Source organism: Macaca mulatta, chromosome 8 (assembly GCF_049350105.2).
Source record: "Macaca mulatta isolate MMU2019108-1 chromosome 8, T2T-MMU8v2.0, whole genome shotgun sequence".
NCBI classification, from domain to species: Eukaryota; Metazoa; Chordata; class Mammalia; order Primates; family Cercopithecidae; genus Macaca; species Macaca mulatta.
This window is the reverse complement of record NC_133413.1, coordinates 24,103,790-24,130,395: the sequence shown is the minus strand read 5'-3', so window position 1 is coordinate 24,130,395 and position 26,606 is coordinate 24,103,790. Positions and strand designations below refer to the sequence as shown.

General features: G+C 42.0%; 1 protein-coding gene across 8 annotated transcripts in view; it reads right to left on the bottom strand.

The window, feature by feature from the left end:
* Nucleotides 1-25,637, bottom strand: part of PPP3CC (protein phosphatase 3 catalytic subunit gamma) — a 102,244-nt gene extending 76,607 nt beyond the window's left edge. For all 8 annotated transcript variants that reach the window (XM_077943181.1, XM_015144949.3, XM_015144950.3 and 5 more), the window contains exon 1: nucleotides 25,257-25,637. In XM_077943181.1, the coding sequence (XP_077799307.1) occupies nucleotides 25,257-25,305 (49 nt within the window). In that variant the 5' untranslated portion in view covers nucleotides 25,306-25,637. The remainder of the gene's footprint in view (nucleotides 1-25,256) is intronic.
* Nucleotides 25,638-26,606: the final 969 nt, after the last annotated feature.

Here is a 26,606-nt window from a genome sequence, read left to right as displayed (position 1 = left end):
CACAGCAATCCCATTACTGGGCATATACCCAAAGGATTATAAATCATTCTACTATAAAGACATATGCACACGTATGTTTACTGCGGCACTATTCACAATAGCAAAGACTTGGAATCAACCCAAATGTCCATCAGTGATAGACTAGATAAAGAAAATGTGGCACATAAACACCATGGAATACTATGCAGCTATAAAAAAGGATGAGTTCATGTCCTTTGCAGGGACATGGATGAAGCTGGAAACCATCATTCTAAGCAAACTATCACAAGGACAGAAAACCAAACACCACATGTTCTCACTCATAGGTGGGAACTGAACAATGAGAACACATGGACACAGGGTGGGGAACATCACACACTGGTATTGGTCAGGGGATCGGGGGCTCGGGGAGGGAAGAGCATTAGGAAAAATACCTAATGTAAATGACGAGTTAGTGGATGGGTGCAGCAAACTAACATGGCATATGTATACCTATGTAACAAACCTGCACGTTGTGCACATGTACCCTAGAACTTAAAGTATAATTTTTTAAAAAAAGCAAAAACAAAAAAAAAATGGCTGCAGTAATTTTTCTCACTCTACATACTCTTCTGTAATCTCCCTGTCTTGGTCTGTTTTGCTTTGATATGACAAAATATTACAGACTGGATAATTTATAATGAATAGAAATTTATTCATTCATAGTTCTAGAGGCAAAGAAGTTCAAGATTGAGGGGCTAGGCATCTGGCATGGGTTGCTGCATCATCCCATACTGGAAGGGCAAAGAGGGGATAAAAGAGAGCAAGAGATAGAACTTGCAGCCTCAAGTCCTTTTATAATCAATATTAATGCATTCATGAGAGGTGGCCTTCATGACCTAAACACCTCTCATTAGGCCCCACCTCCCAACACTATTGCATTTGGGATAAATTTTCCAACACATACTTATTTTTAAATTTTAGATTCAAGGGGTATATGTGTAGGTTTTTTACATGGATATACTGCATAATGGTAAGGTCTGGGCTTCTAGTATACCCATCACCCAAACAGCCAACATACGCTTCTGGGGGTCATATTTAAAGCATAGCAGTGACCTGACTTTATCCTATCAAGAGGTAGAGTCTAAGGCCAGGCCCAGTGGCTTATGCTTATAGTCCTAGCACTTTGGCAGGCTGAGGCAGGCAGATTGCTTGAGCTCAGGAGTTTGAGTCCAGCCTTGGCAACATGGTGAAACCCCGTCTCTACTAAAAATACAACAAAAATTAGCTGGATGTGGTGTCACATGCCTGTAGTCCCAGCTACTTCTGGGGCTAAGGTGGGAGGATCACTTGAGCCCAGGAAGTTGAGGCTGCAGTAAGCCAAGATAGCACTACTGCATTCCAGCCTGGATGACAAAGTGAGACCTTGTCTCAAAAAAAAAAGGGAGAGTCTAATGTCTCTCCCCTAGAATCTGAACTGGCATTAGTGACCTGCTTTAACAAATACATTGCAGCAGAAGTGATTTTGCAAATTCTGCCTCGGTCTCTTGGCATACTCATTCTCCAGTGAAGTGGGTATATGGTCAATAATCCTAGCTGAGGCAAGCTTTGAGTGAACTCAGCCCACACATAACTCACTTCATTCAAACTTAAGTAAAGACTACAGCTATCTACATCTATGTGCTAAACACTGAACAGGCTCTTGGAATCATCAGTTAAAAAACAAAAAGCAAAAAGTAGGCCAGGTATGATGGCTCACACCTACAAAAAGAATCTCAGCACTTTGGGAGGCTGAGGTGAGTGAATTGCTTGAGCTCAGGAGTTCGAGACCAGCTGGTGAAACTCTGTCTCTACCAAAAACACATAAAAATTAGTTGGGTGTGGTGGTGCACACCTATAGTCCCAGCTACTCATGAGGCTGAGGCAAGAAAATCACTTGCCTAGGAGGTTGGGGCTGCAGTGAGTTGTGACTGAGCCACTGCACTCCAGCCTAGACAACTGAGCAAGACCGTCTCTAAAAAAATTAGTAAATAATAAGAAATTGTTAAGATGTCTTTTACACCTACAACATCTTTGGGTTTATACTAAATGGCCATTAGGTAAAACAAAGCTTTAGTCCTTTACTTTATTAAAAATTTTTTAAAGGATTATAAAAATTATTAGCTTTGTTTGGCATACTCTGAATTTTAATTAACTCAAAACTATTGTGAGAAATCTCTGCTTTATTAAATTTGGGTTAAAAGGGAAAAAAAACCTCACAAATCATAAGGAAAGTTAAGCCTTCCTAATTTAATCATGTATAATAACATGTGTTAAAAAGAAATATACTTCAACATTTAAATATCTTTCAGTTTAAAAAAAATATTAGGAGACTGAGGTGGGCGGATCTGAGGTCAGGAGTTCAAGACCAGCCTGATCAACATGGTGAAACCCCATCTCTACTGAAAAACCAAAAAATTAGTTGGGTGTGGTGGTGGACACCTGTAATCCCAGCTACTTGGGAGGCTGAGGCAGGAGAATTGCTTGAATCCAGGAGGTGGAGGTTGTGGTGAGCCGAGATCACGCCATTGCACTCCAGCCTGGGCAACAAGAACAAAATTCCGTCTCAAAAAAAAAAGAAAATATACATTCAAGTACAAAGACTGCCACAATAGCTATCTAAAAAAGGATTCAGTAAACTTGGTTTCAGTAAACTTGGATTGGTGAAACTCATAATATACCTTATAGGCTAAATGAAAGAAAGTCCTAGAGACTCAATGTCCTCCCTGTTTGTGAGATATTCTTACTTCTACGATAATCAGTGACTAACTACTCATAAAACTCATTATGTACTTTCTGCAACAGAATATTCCACTCCCTTCCATTCTGATAATGCTGGTTAATATAATAAACCAACTAAAGCCTACAGTCCCATGATCCACAGGTGGTTTCCGCTTCTTCCTTACATTCATCTAAAGTTCCTGGCTATAAGCTAAAGATAGGAATTGAGCCCTGTGGAAGATTTATCAAAAGAACTTTTGTAAATGTTTGTATCATGCACCCATTACTGACACTAGAGAGAATAAATTAATGACACATACTGCCGACATCATTGCCATGGACAAACAGTGGCTGAGTCAGGATTTCCAGAACTGTTGTGGTCCAGAAGCAGAAGATAATATGAATAGACTATTTATGTCCAAGATAATCAGAACACAACCTCCCAGATGCCAGAAGCCACTGATGACTACAGACTTGCATGATTTTTTCCTTTATTCTCTTGGCATTTTCTTCTCTCTCCACTGTTGTAAGATTTTAGGCTGTTAACAGATAACTTTTCCTTACTGTTAGTACTATCAAGACCCTTATCCTTGGCAAAATATAAACCAAATATAGGACAGTTGCAAAGGTGAATGACCCATATCCAAATTAAAGGGAAAAAAAAATTTGGTTGCCCAAAAGAAAATCCAAATAGATTATGGGATATATGGGGCATTATTTTAAACTTGAATAATAATTGTCTGAGTTTCAGTGTGTTGCAGATGCCAAGTGTGTTATCTTTAGAGTCTTAAATGCTGCTGTGCAGCCACTGTCACACCAGCTGATTCAACAAATTATCATCTAAGAAAAAGAACATTGAGGCCGGGCGCGGTGGCTCAAGCCTGTAATCCCAGCACTTTGGGAGGCCGAGATGGGCGGATCACGAGGTCAGGAGATCGAGACCATCCTGGCTAACACGGTGAAACCCCGTCTCTACTAAGAAATACAAAAAATAGCCGGGCGAGGTGGCGGGCGCCTGTAGTCCCAGCTACCCGGGAGGCTGAGGCTGGAGAATGGCGTGAACCCGGGAGGCGGAGCTTGCAGTGAGCTGAGATCCGGCCACTGCACTCCAGCCTGGGCTACAGAGCGAGACTCTGTCTCAAAAAAAAAAAAAAAAAAAAAAAAGAACATTGAAGCCATCCTGGCTAACACGGTGAAACCCCGTCTCTACTAAAAACACAAAAAATTAGCCAGGCGAGGTAGCAGGTGCCTGTAGTCCCAGCTACTCGGGAGGCTGAGGCAGGAGAATGGCGTGAACCCGGGAGGTGGAGCTTGGCAGTAAGCAGAGATCGTGCCACTGCATTCCAGCCTGGGCGACAGAACAAGACTCTCAAAAAAAAAAGAAAAGAAAAAAAGAAAAAGAACAAAATGGCCTGGTGCCTGTAGAGGCCAAAATGTCTACCATCAAAGCTTCATAAACATTCACAACCCATCAAACAACAGTTTGAAATCCTGATTGATCACCTTCCCTAAAAGGTAAATGTTCCAGTTTAGCTGATGAATGATCAGAAACAGAGATTAAAAATGGAAACCAAACTGCAATTACACTACAAATTGCTCGCAGATACGCAGAAAAGCACTAGTACTTGCAAAACAGATAAACTGAACCAAACCAAACAACAATGTACTGTGCATCACAGGCCATCTAAACTCAAACCTTTTTTTTTCTTTTTAAGAGACAGGGTCTCCCTATGTCACCCAGACTGGGGTGCAGTGGCATGTTCGTAGCTCACTGCAGCCTCCAACTCTTGGGCTCAAGTGATCCTCCCCTCACCCTCCCAAGTAGCTAAGACTACAGGTATGTGCCACCACACCCAGTTAATTTTAATTAAAAAAATTTTTTTTTAAGACTGAGGTCTCACTAAGTTGAACAGGCTAGTCTCAAACTCCTGGCCTCAAGCGATCCTCCTGTCCTAGCCTCCCAATGTGCTGAGATTAGAGGTGTGAGCCACTGTGCCCAGCCTCAAACCTTCATTAATATCAGCTCACCCAGACCCATATGTTCTAGTACCACAAACTGATCTAACAGTAAATCCTCAGGGACTTGTGTGTCCTAGAGGCAAAACTACTGACTGTTCCAGCAACTCACTCAAATTACATATGCTAGCCAATCCCTGCCCAGACTACTAACTTCATCCTAACATCACTCTGTGACTAAAAGCTCCTAAAACCCTGTATATCCTCTTTCCTAACTCCATCCTTTTGAGAGGTCCCACAGCTCTTCTGATGTATGTTACTCCTTCCTGCAGCAAGCTGTATCAGCGTAACTTATTTTTGACTACAGATGTTTTCTTGGTGGTCTTTGGTGGTGAGATTTAACAGTCCCATGGCAGGGAACTGGCGGCTGACAGTTAGGGATAGGAAGACTTTTTACCACATACCTTTTAAAATGTTATGCCATGTTACTGTACTATTTACTCAAAAAATAAATAGAATTAGACTTTAGAGATGAATATAATACTATCATAAATTAATCGACCAACAGTAGTATTACCAACATCCAATATTGCTGGAACACCCAGGAATCAGAGTGTTTTGGATATCAGCAGACAGGAAAATTCACCACCTGCTTCTACAATTCTAGAAAACCAGCCAGCAGTTAGGGGTGATAATTAGCTTCATATCTAATGTAAACAAACTTTTATTATACTGTGTATTTATACTAAAACTCAAGTTTAAAAACCCCCTATCATTAAAAATAAACTACATATGTGGAACTATGTTTGCTAAATATGGCTCATAAAGTGCTGTAAATAAAAGATTTTCAGCTGGGCATGGTGGCTCACACCTGTAATCCCAGCACTTTGAGAGGCCAAGGTGGGAGGATCACAAGGTCAGGAGTTCCAGACCAGCCTGGCCAATATGGTGAAATCCCGTTTCTATTAAAAATATAAAACTTAGCCAGGCTTGGTAGCAGATGCCTATAGTTCCAGCTACTCGGGAGGCTAAAGCAGGAGAATCACTTGAATCCGGTAGGCGGAGGTTGCAGTGAGCCCAGATCACGCCACTATACTCCAGCCTAGGCAACTGAGAGAGACTCTGTCTCAAAAAATAAATAAACAAAGTAAAGATTTTCTTTTTTTATTTTTAAAGACAGGGTCTCTCACTCTGTCACTCAGGCTGGATGGAGTGCAGTGGCTTGATCATGCCTCATGGTAGCCTCGAACTCCTCAAGCAATCCTCTCACCTCAGCTTCCAGAGTAGCTGGGACTACAGACATGCACCATGACACCTGACTAATTTTTAAATTTTCTGTAGAGACAGAGTGTCACCATGTTGCCCAGGCTGGTCTCAAACTCCTGGCTTCAAGCAATTCTCCCACCTCAGCCTCCCAAAGTGCCAGGTTTACAGATGTGAGCCATTGCACCTGGACTAAAATAAAAGTTTTCATGCTATTTTTTAAAGTTTCAAAAGTTTCTGCCTGGGAGTAGTGGCTCATGCTTGTAATCTCAATGCTTCGGGGGGCCAAGGTGGGAAGATCACTTGAGGCCAGGAGTTTGAGACCAGCCTGGGCAACATAGTGAGATTCCACCTCAAAACACACACTCACACACAAAAAATTCTTTGAAATTTTCAAGCACAGAATTTACAAAAATAGAATAACAAAGTATTATCCATGTAGTATCAAGTATTGGTTGTAAACATTCTGCTAATCTTTCAAACTATCCTATCTTTATTTAAAGATTTTTCTAAATCAAAGATACTACATCCTTGAGGCAAAAGAGTTTTTTAAAAGATAAAGAGCACAAAACAAAAAACAATAACCACCACAAAAACAAAACTCTTAGAATCTCACCAGCCAAAGACAACTAATGTTAAGATACCAATGTATATCTTAGTATTTTAAATATGTAAACACATTATTTTATAATCAGTTATACTATATAGATAATCTTCTAATGTTTTCTTAATTTAGTAGTAAACTCCACTAATGTAGTATAGATATTTTCTCCCATTCTGTGGCTTGCTCTTTCATTTTCTTAAACATCTTTAGAAGAACAAAAGATTTTAATTTTTTAAAACTCCAATTATCAGCGTTTACGGTTCATGCCTTCGATGACCTATCTAAGAAAATAGTCTACCCCAAAATCACAAAGATTTTTCCTATATTTTCTTTTAGAAATTTATAAAAACATCACCTCCCCAAAACTGTACCTCCTAATACCATTACGTTGGGGATTAGGATTTCAACATACAAATTCTGGGGTGTCACAAACATTCAGACAAATGCATTAAACAATCTCTTGTACTTCTCCTTAATACATATATCAAAGTAATGTGACATGAACTAGAATGAAAATAATCTCTGAGAGGCCACTAAAATTTAAGTCTAACTAACCAACAATGTAGGCATAACACATGACAATATTCACATGCAAGATACTCTCTCATGAAAATGAAAGGATTTTACACAATTCTAGATAAACTACCTGTAAGTTTATCTCTTTAAACACACACACACATAACAAAGTGATAATAATGAAGTGGTTATTAGTGGAAACCATGAATCCACTTTAATCTTACGTACAAAATCATTCAAAAACTTCAGGACTTCAAATATTGTTAGTAACAACTAATAACACATATTTCACACATGGATTGCACTAAAGAAAAGAAATTTGCAGCTCTATATTAAAAAGAGAATAGAGATTTAAAAAAAAATAAATCACTAAAGTGGTCTGGACACAGTGGCATGTGCCTGTAATTCCAGCTACTTGGGAGGTGAAGGTGGAGACGGAAAGATCACTTGAGCCCAGGAGTTCCAGGCTGCAGTGAGCTCTACGACTGCACCACTATACTCCAGCCTGGGCAACAGTGCTAGACTGTGTCTCAGAGAAAAAAAAAAAAAAATTACAAATGTATCTTTCTGGTGTCAACTTCGATATGTAAAACATATAATGACATGTGCTACTAACTCTTCTTCACCACATATAATTCTACTTATGGTTGCTGACTTCCTTAATTTGATTTAAAAGCAGCAAACTTTGAAGAAATTCACTGACCACAATTAACACTCTTTTCTCAATAATAAGAGGTAGGAAAAACTATGTATAAAATCATCAACTCCTCTGGTTTCTCCAACACCAGTTGGGGAGGTGTACAATTCAAATGTAATTATCCAGTGTCATCCTTTCAAACACTGAAAGGGTGTACATTACCAACTGAAAAACAAAACAATCAGTAACTGAATATATCTAAGTTTCTATAGGTAGCCTTCCTAGATATTAGTGATATATGTATGTTTTTTATTTATTTATTTATTTTTTGAAACGGTGTCTCGCTCTGTTGCCCAGGCTGGAATGCAGTGGCGTGATCTTGGCTCACTGCAACCTCTGCCTCCCGGGTTCAAGCAATTCTCCTGTTTCAGCCTCCCAAGTAGCTGGGATTACAGTTGAGAACCACCACGCACAGCTAATTTTCGTATTCTTAGTAGAGATAGGGGTTTCACCATGTTGGTCAGGCTGATCTCAAACTCCTAACCTCAGGTGATCCACCCAGCCCAGCTGAAATTTATTAATAGTGAAGTTCTAAAATTTGTATCAAAGAGCTAGAAGGATTCTTTGAGTAACATTTGAAAGTGCTAGGGAAAAATACAAGGGCAGTAATTACATTCTAGTTAAATAACTAAATGTTTATCTGGTACCCACTACCTGCTCACATTGTATGGGTAATGTGTAAAATATACAAGTTTTTTTTTGGTTTTTTTTTTTGTTTTTTTGGTGAGATGGAGATTTATTCTTGTTGCCCAGGCTGGAGTGCAATGGCACGATCTCGGCTTACCGCATCCTCCACCTCCCAGGTTCAAGTGATTCTCCTGCCTCAGCCTCCCAAGCAGCTGGGATTACAGGCATGTGCCACCATGCCTGGCTAATTTTGTATTTTTAGTAGAGACGGGGTTTCACCGTGTTGCCCAGGCTGATCTCCAACTCCTGACCTCAGGTGATCCGCCCGCCTCGGCCTCCCAAAGTGCTGGGATTACAGGCATGAGCCACTGCGCTTGGCCGAAATATACAAGTTTAACACATTTATTCTACCTTGAAGAATCATATGCTCTAGTTGAGTAGAATTCACGTAAAACAAGATATAAACACAGAATAGTTAAGCAGTACATTGCATGGTTCAGACTGTAAGTACGGAAGATTATAAAGGGGGAAATCAAAGATGTCTACAGAACTCAATTAAGGGTATGAGAAAGTTGAGACCTGGGCCGGGTGCAGTGGCTCATGCCTGTAATCCCAGAACTTTGGGAGGCTGAGGCAGGTGGATCACTTGAGGCCCGGAGCAGCACCCTGGCCAGCATAGTGAAACCCTATCTCTACTAAAAAACACAAAAATTAGTCGGACATGGTGGTACGCACCTATAGTCCCAGCTACTACAGGGGCTGAGGCAGGAGAACTGCTTGAACCCAGGAGGTGGAGGTTGCAGTGAGCCGAGATCCACTGAATTTTTTTTTTTAATTCTTAAAAATAAATAAATAAATAAATAAATAGGTGTTTGCTATAGCAGCACTCTCGGTATCAAGATAAATAGAAAGTATATTAAAAGGAAGAAAGGAGAAAATTTCAGGTATATACATAATATATTGTATATTTTAAATGAAATATTTCAATATTACAGAATACTGAGGGAGAATAGGGAAGGAGGGAGGGAAGGAGGGAGGGAGGGAGGGAGGGAGGGAAGGAGGGAGGGAGGGAGGGAGGGAGGGAGGGAGGAAGGAAATAAATCATAGCTGAGAATCATTCTAAGCCTATGCATCCAAGAAGTCTTTCAGTGTTCCTAAATCTAGCTTTTTACCATGTGTCAGTTGCTTTCAGACTACCTGTATTTCATTAAAAATTATTTAACAAGGCTTCCAAATCAGAAGCAAAAACCTTAATCAAATCAGGTTTGCACGATTAAAAACAATAGCCAAACTATAAAACTGAGTTTCCGGTGGAGAAAGGGGACTGGTGTAGCTATTCAGGGGAAGTAACTAAATCTTGTGGTTACTGTACTGTTGAGTACCCTTATTGTGCTGGCAATTATGCTATCTACATGTGAAATTGCATAAAGTTAAACACACATATACAGACAGAAATGCACATATAACTGGTGAAATCTGAACAAGCTCTATGGACTGTACCAATGTCCATTTCCTGGTTTTGGTATAGTACTGTGGTGGTGTGAGATACTGACACCGCAAAGAGAGGGAAGGGAGTTAGGGGAGAGGTGTATGGGACTTCCCTTTACATTTCTTTATTTACAACCTCCTGTGAATCTATAATTACCAAAATAAAAATTAAATAAATTTTGAAAAACTAAGTTCCTAAAGTACACTCAAGAAATTCTGCAGCCTTTTCAAGGTCAGACCCTGTATGCTACAATATACACCGACTACATAAACAATATGTATTTTCAGGTAAACACAAGTAAAATCTTATGGAGATGTAGATCTCCATAAATGAGAAACAGCCACATAGGTGATGACCTGCGGTAAGTAGGAACATAAACCTTAAAAGTTATTGGCCTATAAGCTATTATTTTTAGATTATTGTGGTAGTCTTATCCTCATGGGACACTAGGATTTGCCTAAACAGCTATCTCTGTTCACTGCTTTCATTCCTATTTTAAGCCAGCAGGCCTGCCCTACTTTTTCAGACTCATTTCCTAATCTACTCACCTGCTTTGCCAATCATGAACAAATTAAATACTGCTAAATAAGTTACATTAAATATTATTACCAAAAGTCTTATGTTGCCTTTTCAACTGTTCCTCACTAGAACAAGTGATTTTAGTTACATGATCTGATCAGGTTCTTTGAGATTATTCCTTCTGGTCTTTGATAGTCACAGAATTCACTTCCAAAGTATTAGCTAAGAACTGGGCCTCCTGGAACCAACTAAGTAATAATCCCTAGCAGTGATAGTCAACAGAAACAATAACTTCTATAAGTGGCATATGTTTTTCATAAAGCAGTGCAAAATAGTTAAAAATATACAACTTGCTTCCATGGAGAAACCCACCAATTATCTTTATTACTCCAGCCATTCATTAAAATCACTCTATTTTAAACTTCAACAAAGCCTTAGGTCACAAGAAAAAAACATGTGTAGGCACACACATAAAAACACAGAAGAAGTCTTACCTCTTCAGGCCATTAGTCACAGTCAGATTAAACATTAAAGGATTATCGATTTACAGATCAAAGGAACAAACATTTCACACCAGGTATTGTCTACAATTTAGTCATCTGCTCCTTTTGCAGTGGGATTAGTCATAGGTCACTACATTGTTCTAAATTTCTGTAACATTTTTGAGAGGCTATTACATGCTACACTGCATGAGTACTTTTCAAGCAGTATTTAACCTTCTAAGCATAACCAGAAATGTGCCGCATGTAATAGGAACTCATCAAATATTTATGAATATATCACTTCCAAAATTCTATCTATACTAGGGAAAAGGAAAATTTCACCATTTTTCTTCTTAAGCAATTTAGGTTTAAATCCTTTCAATATCTAAGACACTAAAGTTAAAAAACAGTCATGTGCCACATAGCAATATTTCAGCCTACAAGACCATATATATGACAGAGATCCTGTAAGATTATAATGGAGCTGAAAAATTTCTGTCACCTAGTGATGTTTTCGCCTGTCTTAACATCACGGTATAAGGCACTACTACTACTCACATTTGTGGTATTGCTGGTGTAAACAAACCTACTGCAACAAATGAGTTAGTGGCTTATACATTTACTATACCACCCTTTTTATCATTATTTTAGAGTATACTTCTTCTACTTACTCAAAAAACAAAAAAAAAAAAACAAAAAAAACACAAAAAGGTAACTGTAAAACAGCCCCAGACAGGTCCTTCAGGAGGTATTCCATGAGAAGGCACTGTTGTCATAGATGACAGCCCCATGCCTGTTAATTCCTCTGAAGACCTTCCAGTGCGACAGGAGGTGGAGGTAGAGGACAGTGACATTGACATTGATAATCCTGACTCTCTGGAGGCCTCAGCTAATGTGTGTGGTGTGTGTTCATTTTTTATTTATTTATTTATTTTTTTTGAGACGGAGTCTGGCTCTGTCACCCAGGCTGGAGTGCAGTGGCGATGTCGGCTCACTGCAAGCTCCGCCCCCCGGGTTCACACCATTCTGCTGCCTCAGCCTCCCCAGCAGCTGGGACTACAGGCACACACCGCCATGCCCGGCTAATTTTTTTTGTATTTTTAGTAGATATGGGGTTTCACCGTGTTAGCCAGGATGGTCTTGATCTCCTGACCTCGTGATCCTCCGCCTCAGCCTCCCAAAGTACTGGGATTACAGGCGTGAGCCACCGCGCCTGGTCAGTGTGTTCATTTTTAACAAAAGAGTTTTAAAAAATAAGAAACAGTAAAAGCTTATAAGAATAAGGATATGAAAGAAAGTATGTACAGCTATATGTGTTTGTGTTTTACGCTAAGTATGATTACGAAAGAGTTAAAAAGTTTAAAATTTTTTAAGTTTATAAAGTAAAAGTTACAGTAAGCTAAGGCTAATTTACTATTGAAGAAAGGTATTTTATAAATTTAGCATAGCCTAAAGTGTGCAGTGTTTATAAAGCCTACAATACTGTACAGTAATGTCCTAGGCCTTCACTTTCACTCACCACACACTCCCTGACTCACCCCGAGCAATTTTCCAGTCCTGCGAGCCCTATTCATGTTAAGTGCCCTCTACAGGTGGACCATTTTTTATCTTTAATACTGTATTTTTACTGTACCTTTTCTAGGTTTAGATATGTTTAGATACCCAAAGACTTACTGTTGTGTTACAGTTGCCTACAGTATTCAGTACAGTAACATGCTGCACAGGTTTGTAGCTTAGGAACAACAGGCTATGCCATACAGCTGTGTAACATCTAGGTTTGCAGATACATATAACATCTAGGTTTGTGTAAGTATGGTTAACTAGAACAACATGGGTTTGAACCGCACTGGTTCACTTATATGCAGATTTGTTTTCAACCAAACACAGGATGCAAAACCCAATTCTGCAAATACAGAGGGCCAACTTTTTGAATACTCAGGTTCCACAGGGTCAACTTCTAGACTTGAGTATTCAGGGATTTTGGTGTATGTGGGGGTCCTGGAACTAAGCTCTCACGTATACTAAGGGCTAATTGTACACTGTATGATGTTTGCATAATGATGAAATCGCCTAAGGATGCATTTCTCAGAACTCTGAATCACTAAGCAACTATGTAAGTGTGACTATATAAAATACAATACTCTTAAATATTCATTTCACATGTCATTTAAAGTAAAATAGATCTGCTGTCAAATCTTGCCAAGATCCAAGATTGATTTATTTTTAAAATAATAGCTAACATTTATTAACCACCCACTATGGGCACTAGGCTAAGCACTTTACATACAACATGAGATGTAATCTTTAAATTCTGAGGTAGGCACTATCTCCCATTTCACACCTGTGGCAAGGAAAATAAATAACAAAGCTCAAAGGCCACACGGCTGGTTATCAGCTGAGTCTGTACTCTTTCTTACACTGTCATCCATAAAATAAGCTTCTTATGCTTGCACATACTTATTTACTAAGCACCTAAGCATGTGTTAGGCACTGCATTCAGCATTAAGGATACACAGTGGTTGCCCTTAAACAGAGCAGTTATTGTGAAGAAAGGACAAGAAAACATTTAAAGCGATTTGCAAAGCAATGAGATTGTTTATGGGAGCTCGTAGGAGACAGCAACTCTTATGATGATGACGATGATGATAATGATGATAGTGATGGCAGCAGCAGCACCTAACATAACACATACGGAGCACTCACTATGTGATTGCCACTGCCAGTTTCATTATCCCTCTTCTACAGATAAAGAAATGCAGGTAAAATAAGGGTAAGTGATTTATCCAAAGTCACGCATCACTAAAAGAATCTGAGCTGGGCATGGTGACACACGCCTGTAGTCCCAGGCATGAGGATGAGGCAAGAGGATCACTTGAGCCTGGAAGTTTGAGGCTTCAGTGAGCTATGATCGTGCCACTGCACTTCACCTTGGCTAATAGAGCAAGACCCCATCTCCTTGGAAAAACAAAACAAAACAAAACAAAACAAAACAACAACCAGAATTTGAATGCAGGTATGTCTGACTGAAGCCCATGTTCTCAAAGTCTCCACAGCTTCTTAGCAGAGGAGAAAAAGCTTCTCAGAAGTCCCCTTGGCTAAATCTTGAAAGATAAACAGGAGCTGGTCAAGTTGAGGGACAAGATGCTATGCAGGGCCAGGCACAGTGGCTCATGCCTGTAATCCCACCTCTTTGGGAGGCACGAGGAACACTTGAGGCCAGGAGTTTGAGGCCAGGCTGGGCAACATAGCAAGACCCTGTCACTACAACTTAAAAGTAATAAAAATAAAACATTTAGCCAGACATGGCAGCACACGCCTGTAGTCCCAGCTACTTGGAGGGATGAGGCAGGACAATCAATTGAGGCCAGGAGTTTGAGGCCACAGTGAGCATTGATCGCATTACCGCACTCCAGCCTGGACAACAGAGTGAGACCTTATCTCTAAAAATTAAAAAAAAAAAAAAAAAATATGCACAGAAGCAAAGAGCCCATTCACAGATATAAAACATTCTAGGGACAAGTATGACCTCTTATTCAAAGGACTTAGGACCACAAGCATTTCAGATTTCAGATTGTTTCAGATTTAGGAATATTTGCATATACATAATGAGATGTTTTGGGAATGGAACGCAAGTCTAAACACAAAATTCATTTATGTTTCATATACACCGAATATGAAGGTAATTTTATAAATATTTTTAATAATTTTGTGCACAAAACCAATTTGTGTACACTGAATGATCAGAAAGCAAATGTGTCACTATCCCAGCCACCTATGTGGTCAATCTGTGGTTGCCTGGACATCATCATTATGCTGTGCATGGAAAAGATATATCACAACCGAAGGGGGCTGGGAGGGTCTTTTTTCCTCGGGGACACTGAAAAGACTTTCGGTTATGGCCCCAGGTTTTGATTACAACCCATCACATGAGGTCAGGAAAGAAAGTATCCACTTGTGGGTGTTGTCATCTGGCACTCAAAAGAGCTCCAGATTTTGGAGAATTTCAGATTTTGGATTAGGAACACTCAACCTGTAGTATTAAAGTAGGCTGGGGGACGGACACAGTGGCTCAGGCTTGTAATCCCAGCACTTTGGGAGGCCAAGGAGAGCGCATCACCTGAAGTCAGGAGTTTGAGACCAGCCTGGCCAACATGGTCTCTACTAAACCCCATCTCTACTAAAAATACAACAAAAAAAAAATTAGCCAGGCGTGGTGACGCACACCTGTAATCCCAGCTACTCAGGATGCTGAGGCAGGATAATCGCTTGAACCCGGGAGGCAGAAGTTGCAGTGAGCCGAGACTGCGCCACTGCATTCCAGCCTGGGCAACAGCAAGACTTTGTCTCAATAAAAAAAATAGTTATCAAAATAGTGTTGCTTGGCCGGGCGCGGTGGCTCAAGCCTGTAATCCCAGCACTTTGGGAGGCCGAGGCGGGCGGATCACAAGGTCAGGAGATCGAGACCACAGTGAAACCCCGTCTCTACTAAAAATACAAAAAATTAGCCGGGCGCGGTGGCGGGCGCCTGTAGTCCCAGCTACTCAGGAGGCTGAGGCAGGAGAATGGCGGGAACCCGGGAGGCGGAGCTTGCAGTGAGCCGAGATCGCGCCACTGCACTCCAGCCTGGGCAACAGCGTGAGACTCCGTCTCAAAAAAAAAAAAAAAAAAAAAAAAAAACAAAATAGTGTTGCTGTCCCCTTAATGAAATTGATGTCAACTGCAGTTTTCAACTATTCCTCTTCTTCCTTTTCTTCATTTTACGTCTTTCAATTCTCTGGCGCTTCTAGTTTGCCCATCTTCTCTCTACTCCTTAGTTAAGTACCTTTTCTTTCCCCATACTGACTTCTGTATGTTTTTCCAAACCCCATCATGTAGCTGAAACAACTACTGTTTATGCTAAACAAGTTGCCTCCACTTCATGTCAGCTATAATATTCTTTAAGGCTCGTTTTGTTCTTTTCAGCTTTCCCCCATTAAGACACTACTGAATCCTCAAATATGATGACAGCCTTTCCTAAACCTAGCTGTAGCTGTTTTAAAGCATTTCTTTCTTTTTTTGAGATGGGGTCTCAGTCACCCAGGCTGGAGTGTGGCGCTATCTTGGCCCACTGCTCCGCCTCCTGGCTCAGGTGATCCTCCCACCTCAGCCTACCGAGTAGCTGGGTTCACAGGTGCAGGCCACTACACCCGGCTACTTTTTTGTATTTTTTGTAGGCATGGGGTTTCACCACGTTGCCAGGCTAGTCTCGAATTTCTGAGCTCAAGCGATCCAGCCGCCTTGGCCTCCCAAAGTACTGGGATTACAGGCATGAACCACTGCACCCAGCTGAGCCATTTCTTAATTGTACTTTTTTTTCTAACTTTTTTTTCTTTTTTAAATAGAGATAGGTGCTCGCTCTGTCACCCAAGATGAAGCACAGTGGTGCAATCATAGTTCACTGAAGCCTTGGAACTCCTGGGCTTAAGTGATCCTCCCGCTTCAGCCTCCCAAGCAGCTGGGACTACAGGTGAGAGCCACCATGCCTGGCTCTCCCCAACTTTACATTTTGAAAAACTGAAATCTATTTAAAAAGTGAAAGAATCATAAAATGAACACACATATGCTCTTACCTAGATTCACCATAGTAAATGTTTTGCCACTTTTGCTTTTTTTCTCTACAAATGATTTTTTTAAAACAATTTAAAAGCAAACTGCAAACATCACGATATTTCAACATAAATACTTCATCAGGTACTGCCTAAAAGTAAGATCCATTTTCCTATATAACCATAATACCATATCGTCACATTCAAGTCATTTAACAATGATATAGGCCAGGCGCGGTGGCTGACACCTGTAAACCCAGTACTTTGGGAGGCTGAGGCGGGCAGATCACCTGAGGTCAGGAGTTCGAGACCAGCCTGACCAATATGGAGAAACCTCGTCTCTACTAAAAATACAAAATTAGCCAGGCATGGTGGTGCATGCCTGGAATCCCAGCTACTCGGGAGGCTGAGGCAGGAGAATCTCTTGAATCCGGCAGGCAGAGGTTGCAGTGAGCTGAGATCATGCCATTGTACTCCAGCCTGGGCAACAACAGCGAAACTCCATCTCAAAAAAAAAAAAAAAAAAAAAAACCAATGATATAATACCGTCTAATATATACTCCGTACATATTCAAATTTTCCCAGTTATCCCCAAAATGTTCTCTACAGTTTTTATTTTCTTAATCCAGGCTTGACACTGTCATTTCTCTTTCAACTTCTTTCATCTAGAATAGTCTTCCTGCCCTTTTTGTTTTGTTTCGTTTTTCATCACTTTGAAATTTTTAGAGTTCAGGCGAACTGTCCTACAGAAAGCCCCACAAACGGCCGCAGTGGCTCACGCCTGTATCCCAGCACTTTGGGAGGCCGAGGCGGGCGGATCACAAGGTCAGGAGATCGAGACCACGGTGAAACCCCGTCTCTACTAAAAATACAAAAAAATTAGCCGGGTGCAGTGGCGGGCGCCTGTAGTCCCAGCTACTCAGGAGGCTGAGGCAGGAGAATGGCGTGAACCCGGGAGGTGGAGCTTGCAGTGAGCCGAGATCGCAACACTGCACTCCAGCCTAGGGGACAGAGCGAGACTCGTCTCAAAAAAAAAAAAAAGAAAGGCCCACAAACTGGATTTGTCTGACTACTATAACTAGGCTCAGCTTAAACTAAACACTTTCAGCAAGAATGTTACATAGGTAATTATTGAATGAATTCTTCAAATATTTCTGTGTTTGTTCATTTAGAATTTCAGTCTCGCCGGGCGCGGTGGCTCACGCCTGTAATCCCAGCACTTTGGGAGGCCGAGGCGGGCGGATCACAAGGTCAGGAGATCGAGACCACGGTGAAACCCCGTCTCTACTAAAAATACAAAAAATTAGCCGGGCGCGGTTGTGGGCACCTGTAGTCCCAGCTACTCGGGAGGCTGAGGCAGGAGAATGGCGTGAACCCGGGAGGCGGAGCTTGCAGTGAGCCGAGATCGCGCCACTGCACTCCAGCCTGGGCGACAGAGCGAGACTCCGTCTCAAAAAAAAAAAAAAAAAAAAGAATTTCAGTCTCTTGGGCTGACATTGTCTAGACGCTGCAAAAAAACCTTCATTAACTGTTACCAATTAGTAAATCTAACCATGATAATCAAAGAAATACATTGTCTTGTCCAGCCATCCAGTATATCTTTCTGTGCCCAATTTAAAGATCCTAGTTACCAAGTTAAACCCTCTTCTAACAACAAATGAAGACTTAAGAAACTAAAAGACTTCAGGATAATCTAATGTGCCGATAAAACAAAACTGAATATGGGGAACTAAAAGTTCTTTCTACATTCATCTGGATAACTAGATAGAATATAAAGATAACTAAGAAAGATACCACTTAGGTTAGGTTGAAAGTTTTAGGTCTCAGTTTTGAAATTTAAAAGGCTGCTAAATTTTAACATTAAAACTATAAAAGGCAGGGCGCAGTGGCTCACACCTGTAATCCCAGCACTTTGGGAGACCAAGGCAAGAGGATCACTTGAGCCCAGGAGTTCAAGACCAGCCTCAAAAACATGGCAAAACTCCGTCTCTATAAAAAATACAAAAATTAGGTCAGGCACGGTGGCTCATGCCTGTAGTCCCAGCTACTCGGGAGGCTAAGGCAGGAGAATGGCGTGAACCCGGAAGGCAGAGTTTGCGGTGAGCCAAGATTGCGCCACTGCACTCCAGCCTGGGCGACATAGCAAAACTCTGTCTCAAAAAAAAAAAAAAAAAAAAATTAGCTGGGCACAGTGGTGTATGCCTGTGGTTCCAACTACTCAGGAAGCTGAGGTGGATCACCTGAGCCCAGGAAGCTGAAGCTGCAGTGAGCTGTGATTGCGCCACTGTACTCCAGCCTGGGCAACAGAGCAAGACCCTGTCCCCCACCAAAAAAAACTATAAAGGAGCGTTATAGTCTAGTAATGATTGCACCCAAGGATGGTAATGATTATAAGACATCCCTTTATTCCCATTAGTCATTTAGCAATTAAGTAGCAGCCAAAGCTCCAAAATGACTACAAATCCCAGAATTAACTGAATAATTTTGTCTCTAATAGACATATGTCTAAAAATCAGCCTTTTTTTTTGAGACCTGCTCTGTCACCCAGACTGGAGTGCAGTGGCGCAATCTCGGCTTACCACAACTTTCACCTCCCGGATTCAAGCAATTCTCCTGCCTCAGCCTCCCGAGTAGCTGGGACTACAGGTGTGCACCACCATGCCTAGCTAATTTTTGTATTTTTAATAGAGACTGGGTTTCGCCATGTTGGCCAGGCTGGTCTCCAACTCCTGACCTCAGGTGATCCACTCACTTTGGTTTCCCAAAGTGCTGGGATTATAGGCGTGAGCCACCATATCTGTCCTAAAAATTAGCTTTTTCCAAAAATGTTTAGGAAAAGGTCTTTAATTAATTATTCCACTTTAAGTAATGAGTCCTTGGCATTTTTCTCTCAAAGAATCCCTTTTGTTTTTCACTTTACAGTAAGATGTGATTTACAAATATTTGTTACTTTACAAATATGATATTAGAAGCCAGAATAATGGTTACAAGTGTCATGTTTTCCCCACTGTTGCCCATTTAGGGATGGAAAGCAGTGACTGAACATGAACTCATGCTTGTTTCTGGGGTTCTGGTAATTTATTTATTTTGGTTGAGCAGTTACATAGGTACATGGGTGCTAAATTTGTAAAAACTCACTAAGCTGTACATTTATAATTTGTACATTTTCCCGTATATACTTCAGTAAAAGTTATGATGTGCTAAAAATTACATAAGGCAAAAAAAATTTTTAATCCCATTTTAAAATGCAATAAAAGAGAGAAAGCTTAATTATCAAATGTCAGACCATAAATAAAGCTTTCATCACAACCAATAACATGTAGGTAAGGAAGAATACTTTATCCTTGCTCAAAAAAATAAAAATAAAAATTAAGCGTTTATATTAAAATGCCCTTTCAGAGGTTCCAGATTTCTACTCAGATGTATGAATCTCAATTAGTACTGATTTTGAAAGTTTCAAAAGTTTGTCAGCTTGTTAATTACAATGGTAAATGAAGCATAAATTAAACAAATACTGTTGACAAATCCAGGAGATATCAACTTTAAAACATATTCACATTGAAAATTTATACTTGAAAATGTTTCTTCCAGGTTGGTATTGTATCAAGTGATTAATGTGTGCCCCACTGAAAATATAAAGAACCAAAATATTAATATAAGCACTTTGAAACCATTTCCAGGCTGACTGAAACCATTATGGAAATATTTAGGTAAAATTACAATATTTATGTTAAAATAGTATGAAATATTTGCATAACAAAAGCTTTAATAGGTGTGATCCATTTTCCTTTGAATTCAAAATATACCTGCAGATGGAAATACACAAAGGTATTAAAAGCAGTTATTTCTGCTGGGAAGGAATATGAAGTCTTTCTTTTCTTACCTCTCTGATTTTCAAATTCTATAAGTAGCAGGATTAAGCTTATATTTAAGAGAAAAAACTTTAAACCCTTGGTAAATCCATTATCGATATAAAAAAGGGAGAATGGGGCGAGAGCTGTGGAAAGAAATGAAGTATAGGTACCAGAGACTAAAATCGGGTTTAGGGTATATTTGTGGAAATAGCAATTTTTGTCCACACTAATATTAAAATATTTTAAGAAAGCCATAAGCACAATATTCTCAGTGCCATGATATTAAAGAAACAGTAGCCTCCCATGTGTGGTAAAAATGGTACAGTACTCTGTAAATACACAATATATGTAAATTGTAAGAGAAAGGGAGAAATGTATCAGCACCTTACTGAAAAGAAATCTGACTTTTCTGTTAAACCCCATCTGGCCATCAAATAACAAAATAAGACAATGGATTCTCTGTATTTGTCATGTAATTCCTACTGAAATTTCCTTGTTGCTTCTGAAAATATTCATTCCAGGGAAATAAACTGCTTTTATAAAAATCACTGTCAAAGAAAAAACATGTCCTTAAACAGGAAAAGAAACTTGGAAACAAGAAAAAAAAAAAATAAAGCAGAAAGAATATCACAATTTAATCATTTGAGTTCCTAGTTCTCTGGTTCAGATACCAGTAGTGGTGCCCCAGTGCATACATACTGCTTTAGAGGCTCACAGAAATGCTACTTTTATTTTATTTATTTTTATTTATTTATTTTTTTTGAGACGGAGTCTCGCTCTGTCGCCCGGGCTGGAGTGCAGTGGCTGCAAGCTCCGCCTCCCGGGTTTACGCCATTCTCCTGCCTCAGCCTCCCCAGTAGCTGGGGCTACAGGCGCCCGCCAACTCACCCGGCTAGTTTTTTGTATTTTTTAGTAGAGACGGGGTTTCACCGTGTTAGCCAGGATGGTCTCGATCTCCTGACCTCGTGATCCACCCGTCTCGGCCTCCCAAAGTGCTGGGATTACAGGCTTGAGCCACCACGCCCGGCCACAAATGCTACTTTTAAAGCAAAGAAGAAATGAATGAGCAACCTACTAGGGTACATTGCAGATGGCACTCAATAAACATTTAATGAATGAGTAAAATCATAAGAATATTTAAACATAAAATAAACACCTTCAACAGATAGAGAAGAAATCTGCTGCCTGGGAAGTACCAGACAGAACTGTGCTGGTCTCTTTACATTGTTACCGATGAGATTTCACCCACATATCCGTTATGTTGTAGAACAGGTATTCTCCTGACTAGGAACAGTTTCGTAGCTTATAATTTCATATACTTTCTAATTCTGATATTTTCAAACGTTAATGATACCTCTACTAACCACTTCTGTAGTAAGCAATCTATTACCAACCTATTATCATGTTTCAAAGTACTACCTTAACTTGACCTTTTCACATCCTTTATGTCACTTGCATGACCCAGGCTTGACAGGGAAGGTATTATTAACCCTACTTTATAAATGATATTTTTTTTGGTTTGAGACTGAGTTTCATTCTTGTCGCCCAGGCTAGAGTACAGTAGCACGATCTTGGCTCACTATAACCTCCGCGTCCCGGGTTCAAGCAATGCTCCTGCCTCAGCATCCCAAGTAGGTGGTATTATAGGTGTGAGCCACCACGCCCAGCCACATCCTTCAATTTAAGAAAGCTGCTGTTTAAAGGACATCTAAAATATAAACCACTCCCACATACCCACTCTTCTCCAAATTTTGCTCAAACAGAACAATTAGGTACACTTTAAAGTTAACAGGAAATGACAGAACCAAAAATAACTGGGGTGTGGTATCACCTCTGAAAAAGCTTTCAAGCTGTGAATAAATGCAGACAGCTCTGGCTAAACAAGATAGCATCAGACCAAGGTTCAGTATCCGATACAATGGACCTTAGCTATGCACACAGTGACACCTCATTTTCTTCAACTATTTCAAACTCTGGAAAACCCTGAAAAAAGCAACATAAGTCACCACGAAGCCACAAATGCTGTGGTCAAGCTCTTACACTAAAGTTTTTATATAGGAGAGAAATCCATACATTCTAAGGACCTGAAATTATTTCTATTTCATTTATTTAATAGTAGTCTTAAAAGTACACAATAGGGCCGGGTACAGTGGCTCACACCTATAATCCCAGCACTTTGGGAGGCCGAGGCAGGCAGATTACCTGAGGTCGGGAGTTTGAGACCAGCCTGACCAACACGGAGAAACCCTATCTCTACTAAGAAATACAAAATGAGTCGGGTGTGGTGGTGCATGCCTGTAATCCCAGCTACTCGGGAGGCTGAGGCAGAAGAATCGCTTAAACCTGGAAAGTGGAGGTTGCAGTGAGCCAAGATCGTGCCATTGCACTCCAGCCTGGGCAACAAGAACCAAACTCTATCTCAAAAAAAAAAAAAAAAAAAAAAAATTTGTTTAAAAAGTACACAATATGTGCTAATTAATTTTGGTAAAGAACAAATTTGCATCCTGCAGGATATGATGACAGGGTTTATTTAACCATAAGCATGCCTAGCAATAAACCAGCCCCTACTTTTTTTTTTTTTTTTTTTTGAGACAGAGTCTCGCTCTGTTGCCCAGGCTGGAGGGCAGTGGCCCGATCTCGGCTCACTGCAAGCTCCGCCTCCTGGGTTCACGCCATTCTCCTGCCTTAGCCTTCCAAACAGCTGGGACAACAGGCGCCCACCACCACGCCCGGCTAATTTTTTGTATTTTCAGTAGAGATTGGGTTTCACCGTGTTAGCCAGGATGGTCTTGATCGCCTGACCTCGTGATCCGCTCGCCTCGGCCTCCCAAAGTGCTGGGATTACAGGCATGAGCCACCGCGCCCGGCCTTTTTTTTTTTTTTTTAGAGAGAGTCTCATTCTGTCACCCAGACAGGAATGCAGTAGCACCATTTTGGCTCACTGCAACCTCCGCCTCCCGGGTTCAAGCAATTCTGTTGCCTCAGACTCCCAAGCATCTGGGATTACAGGTGCCTGCCACCATGCCTAATTTTTGTATGTTTAGTAGAGACGGAGTTTCGCCATGTTGGCCAGGCTGGTTTCGAACTCCTGACCTCACTGATCTGCCCGTATGGGCCTCCCAAAGTGCTGGAGTTACAGGCATGAGCCACCATGCCTGCTCCCAACCCCTGCATTTTAACTGTTTTATTTTATTACATTTTATTTTACTATATTTATTACTATATTTAAGGGTCATTTAAATTTTTAATTTTCTTTTGATCTTATGACATGTTATGGTGGAAATTACATGGTGCAATGGTGATTAGATTGTGAGATTCCTGAGGGCTGCACTAAGCTTCACTAAGATCCTATTTATTCTGACTTGACCCACAGTTCTGGCTTATCTGGTTTCCCTGCCTACTTCAGCTTAGACGTAGCAGATCAGAAAGCAGTAAGGGCACATTTTGACAGAAAACAGTACTGGAGAGAGAAACTAAAAGCAGACAAAACACTGAACTGGTATAGCAGTGAGGAGTCATTTTAGTACAGGACAAAACTGCCAACACCTTTATACAGCAGAACGCACCAGCCATATTAACAGCACAGTACAGAAATTAATGTACATAGTGATGACCTTGATTCCTCAAAAAAGGTTATGGTTAGTACACTCTGACTCTTAAGAGAAGCCTATACTTCTTATAGGCTATACACTATTAATATGAAGACTTACATTTACATGGTCAAAATAATTTAGCTGTTCAGGGGATGTCAGTTAGATGAACAATTCAGTTATATCTCTAACGACAGTAGATAAATCCTAAGTAGATAAATCTCAAAAATCCCATTATAATTATGTAGTATAGATAATTAACATTTATGAGGCTGATTTGGGAAGATGGGGGAAAAAATCTAAGTTATACACTAAAATTCTTCCCCCTCCCTGAACATGCAATAAGGCGTTTCACTTTTTAAAAATGTATTCCCGTCACCAATATTAGTTGCCTTTCTCTAATACCAAAATGAAAAAGAAGAAAATTATCTTAATAATTTTCCCCACTGTCAGGCTAACCCCTGCATCCAGACGCCACTAACATAGTTGGTCTAAGTCTATTCTCTTCTTACTCTTACAAAATAGCGCTGTCAAACCGATTGTTAATCTGAGAGAGAAGGGTTGTGCCTAAGTCTTACAGCTGAATAAAAGCAGCACGTAAATTAGTGGTTATGTTTAATCCATGTTCTTAGTTTAAAGGCAGAAACAACTGTAACCTAAAACCCTGCAAGATTTAGAAAGCAAGGAGCCCTTTACATTTTGTTCTTATAACAAGAGAAATCTAATGCAGGTACACATTCGAATCAGAAAACATCATTCTCCAAGTCTTCATAACCAAAGGCAAAATAAAATACCATTACCATGCCAAGAGCTCCGTAAACTTATTTTAAACATCATATAATGGATGTATCTGACTTCCCCATACTAAGTTTATTTCAGTAATAGCAGTGACTTGCAATGATCTAGAGAAAGTGGGTCAAAAGGCACATGGTATACGTCCTAAAAAAAAGGGTGGGGGGTGGGTGTCAATAAATATCTCATCTTAAATATCTCACTTGGAAGAGTCGACTCAATTCCCTGCCCACACCACTCCTGATGGCTTCCCCAGAGTCGTTTCTTAAAGACAAAAAAAGACGGGGTTCTGGGCCCTTTGGGGGTGGTGGGAGAAGTCCCCACTACACCCTGAAACCTTCGGGAGGGAACCTGGCAATGACGGCCAGGCACCTGACCAGGTGCAGCAGAAAACGCCGGGTCCGGGGGGCTGCTCTCGGAGGCTGCCGCCCGGCCCGGTCTACACCCCTCCGAACCCTCCTAGGGTGGGTGCAGCCCGGCCCCAGCCTCCCTCCGCCCCGAGCCGCCGCCCAGCCGAGGGCCGTTTCCCGCGGGTCCCCGAGGAAGGCCCGGCCCGCCAGGCACCTTTGATGACGCGGTCGGTGGTGGAGAGGTGGAAGCGCCTCCCGGACATGGTCCCCTCGGCCTCCTCCAGGCTCCAGGAGCCCGCCCGACGTGCGCCTCCGCCGCGGCCGCCGCCTTCTCCTCGGGCGGCCTCAGCTGCCCCGAGGCGTCAGCCAGCCGTGCCCGACCCTGGCTCCTCAACGCTGCCCGAGGACCAGAAGGGCGCGGCCGCCGCAGCGCCGGCCTCCGACGCCACTGACAGGACGCGGGCCCACCGGCCGCTCTCTTGGGAGGCGCCAGCGGCTAAGGCGGGGAACACAGCTTCGGCAGCGACCGCGACCGCTGCTAAGGGTGGCGACCGGGGCGGCCGCGGCTGCTCGCGGCCCGGGCCCTCGTGCGCGCAAGCGCGCCCCCGCGCGCCGCTCTCACAACTTCCCAGCGGCCCCGCGCGCCGCCGTCGGCGCGCCGAGGCCCCACGCGCGGCCCCGCTGTCCAAGCCGACCCGGCCCGGCCTCCCGCCCAGAGCACCGCCCTCCCCACGCTTCCGCCTTCCCGGGAGGCCGTAGGCCTCGGCGCACGCGCTCTTCTCGGCTCCTCCGGCTCCGGGTCCCTCTTCCTAACAGCCCATTTTCGCTTCTCCTCAGCCAGCCCTCCTCGCAGCCGGTCCCTTCTCTCCTGCCCGCCCCTGCCCAGGCCGGGAACACCTGAAACCCGCCCGCGTGGCCAGCGCGGGAGGCCCACCCGGCCGCGGCCATTTTGCGACCCGGCCCTGCGGCCTCGCGGCCGCTCTGCGCCGCCTCCTGGGACCGCCTCGCAGAGAGCCCCTGACCTCCCAGGCCTCCCTCCTCACCTCTGGGTCTCCCACCCGCTTTGTCTCAAGTAGTGTGATAAGTCCGGCCGCGCTCCTTCAGCTTTTGTGGGTCATTCAGCAAACCCACACATTTAAATCCCCTCGCTTTATCTTTCCCGCGTGTTGAGTGCAGTCAGTACAGTGAGAAGGACATTCGTGTCCATCCTAGTTCCAGTCCAGTAGCTAGGGCGGTGGGGGATTGGGGAGCTCGGTTTCTGAGCAAGGCCCTGCTCCTTCCTCACTTTCCACATCTAAGAGAGGGGAGCTCCCTGCTCCTGGGACCCCAGGGCCGAACCTCCTCCTGTGCCCTGTGTATCACTCCCCAGCTAGAAGCCCCTTTTTTCCTCCCCCGGCCCAGGCTCACTGTGGAACCCCATGGGCAAGTCCGTAGAAGGTTAACAGTCTGTTCATCTCAAGGTTAAAAACTGACCTTTATCTGCCCTTAAAACTGTAAGCCTAGAACAGAAACTGGCTCCAACCGTCCTCTCACTGAGTAACTGGCAAAGTCAAAAGGATTTTGA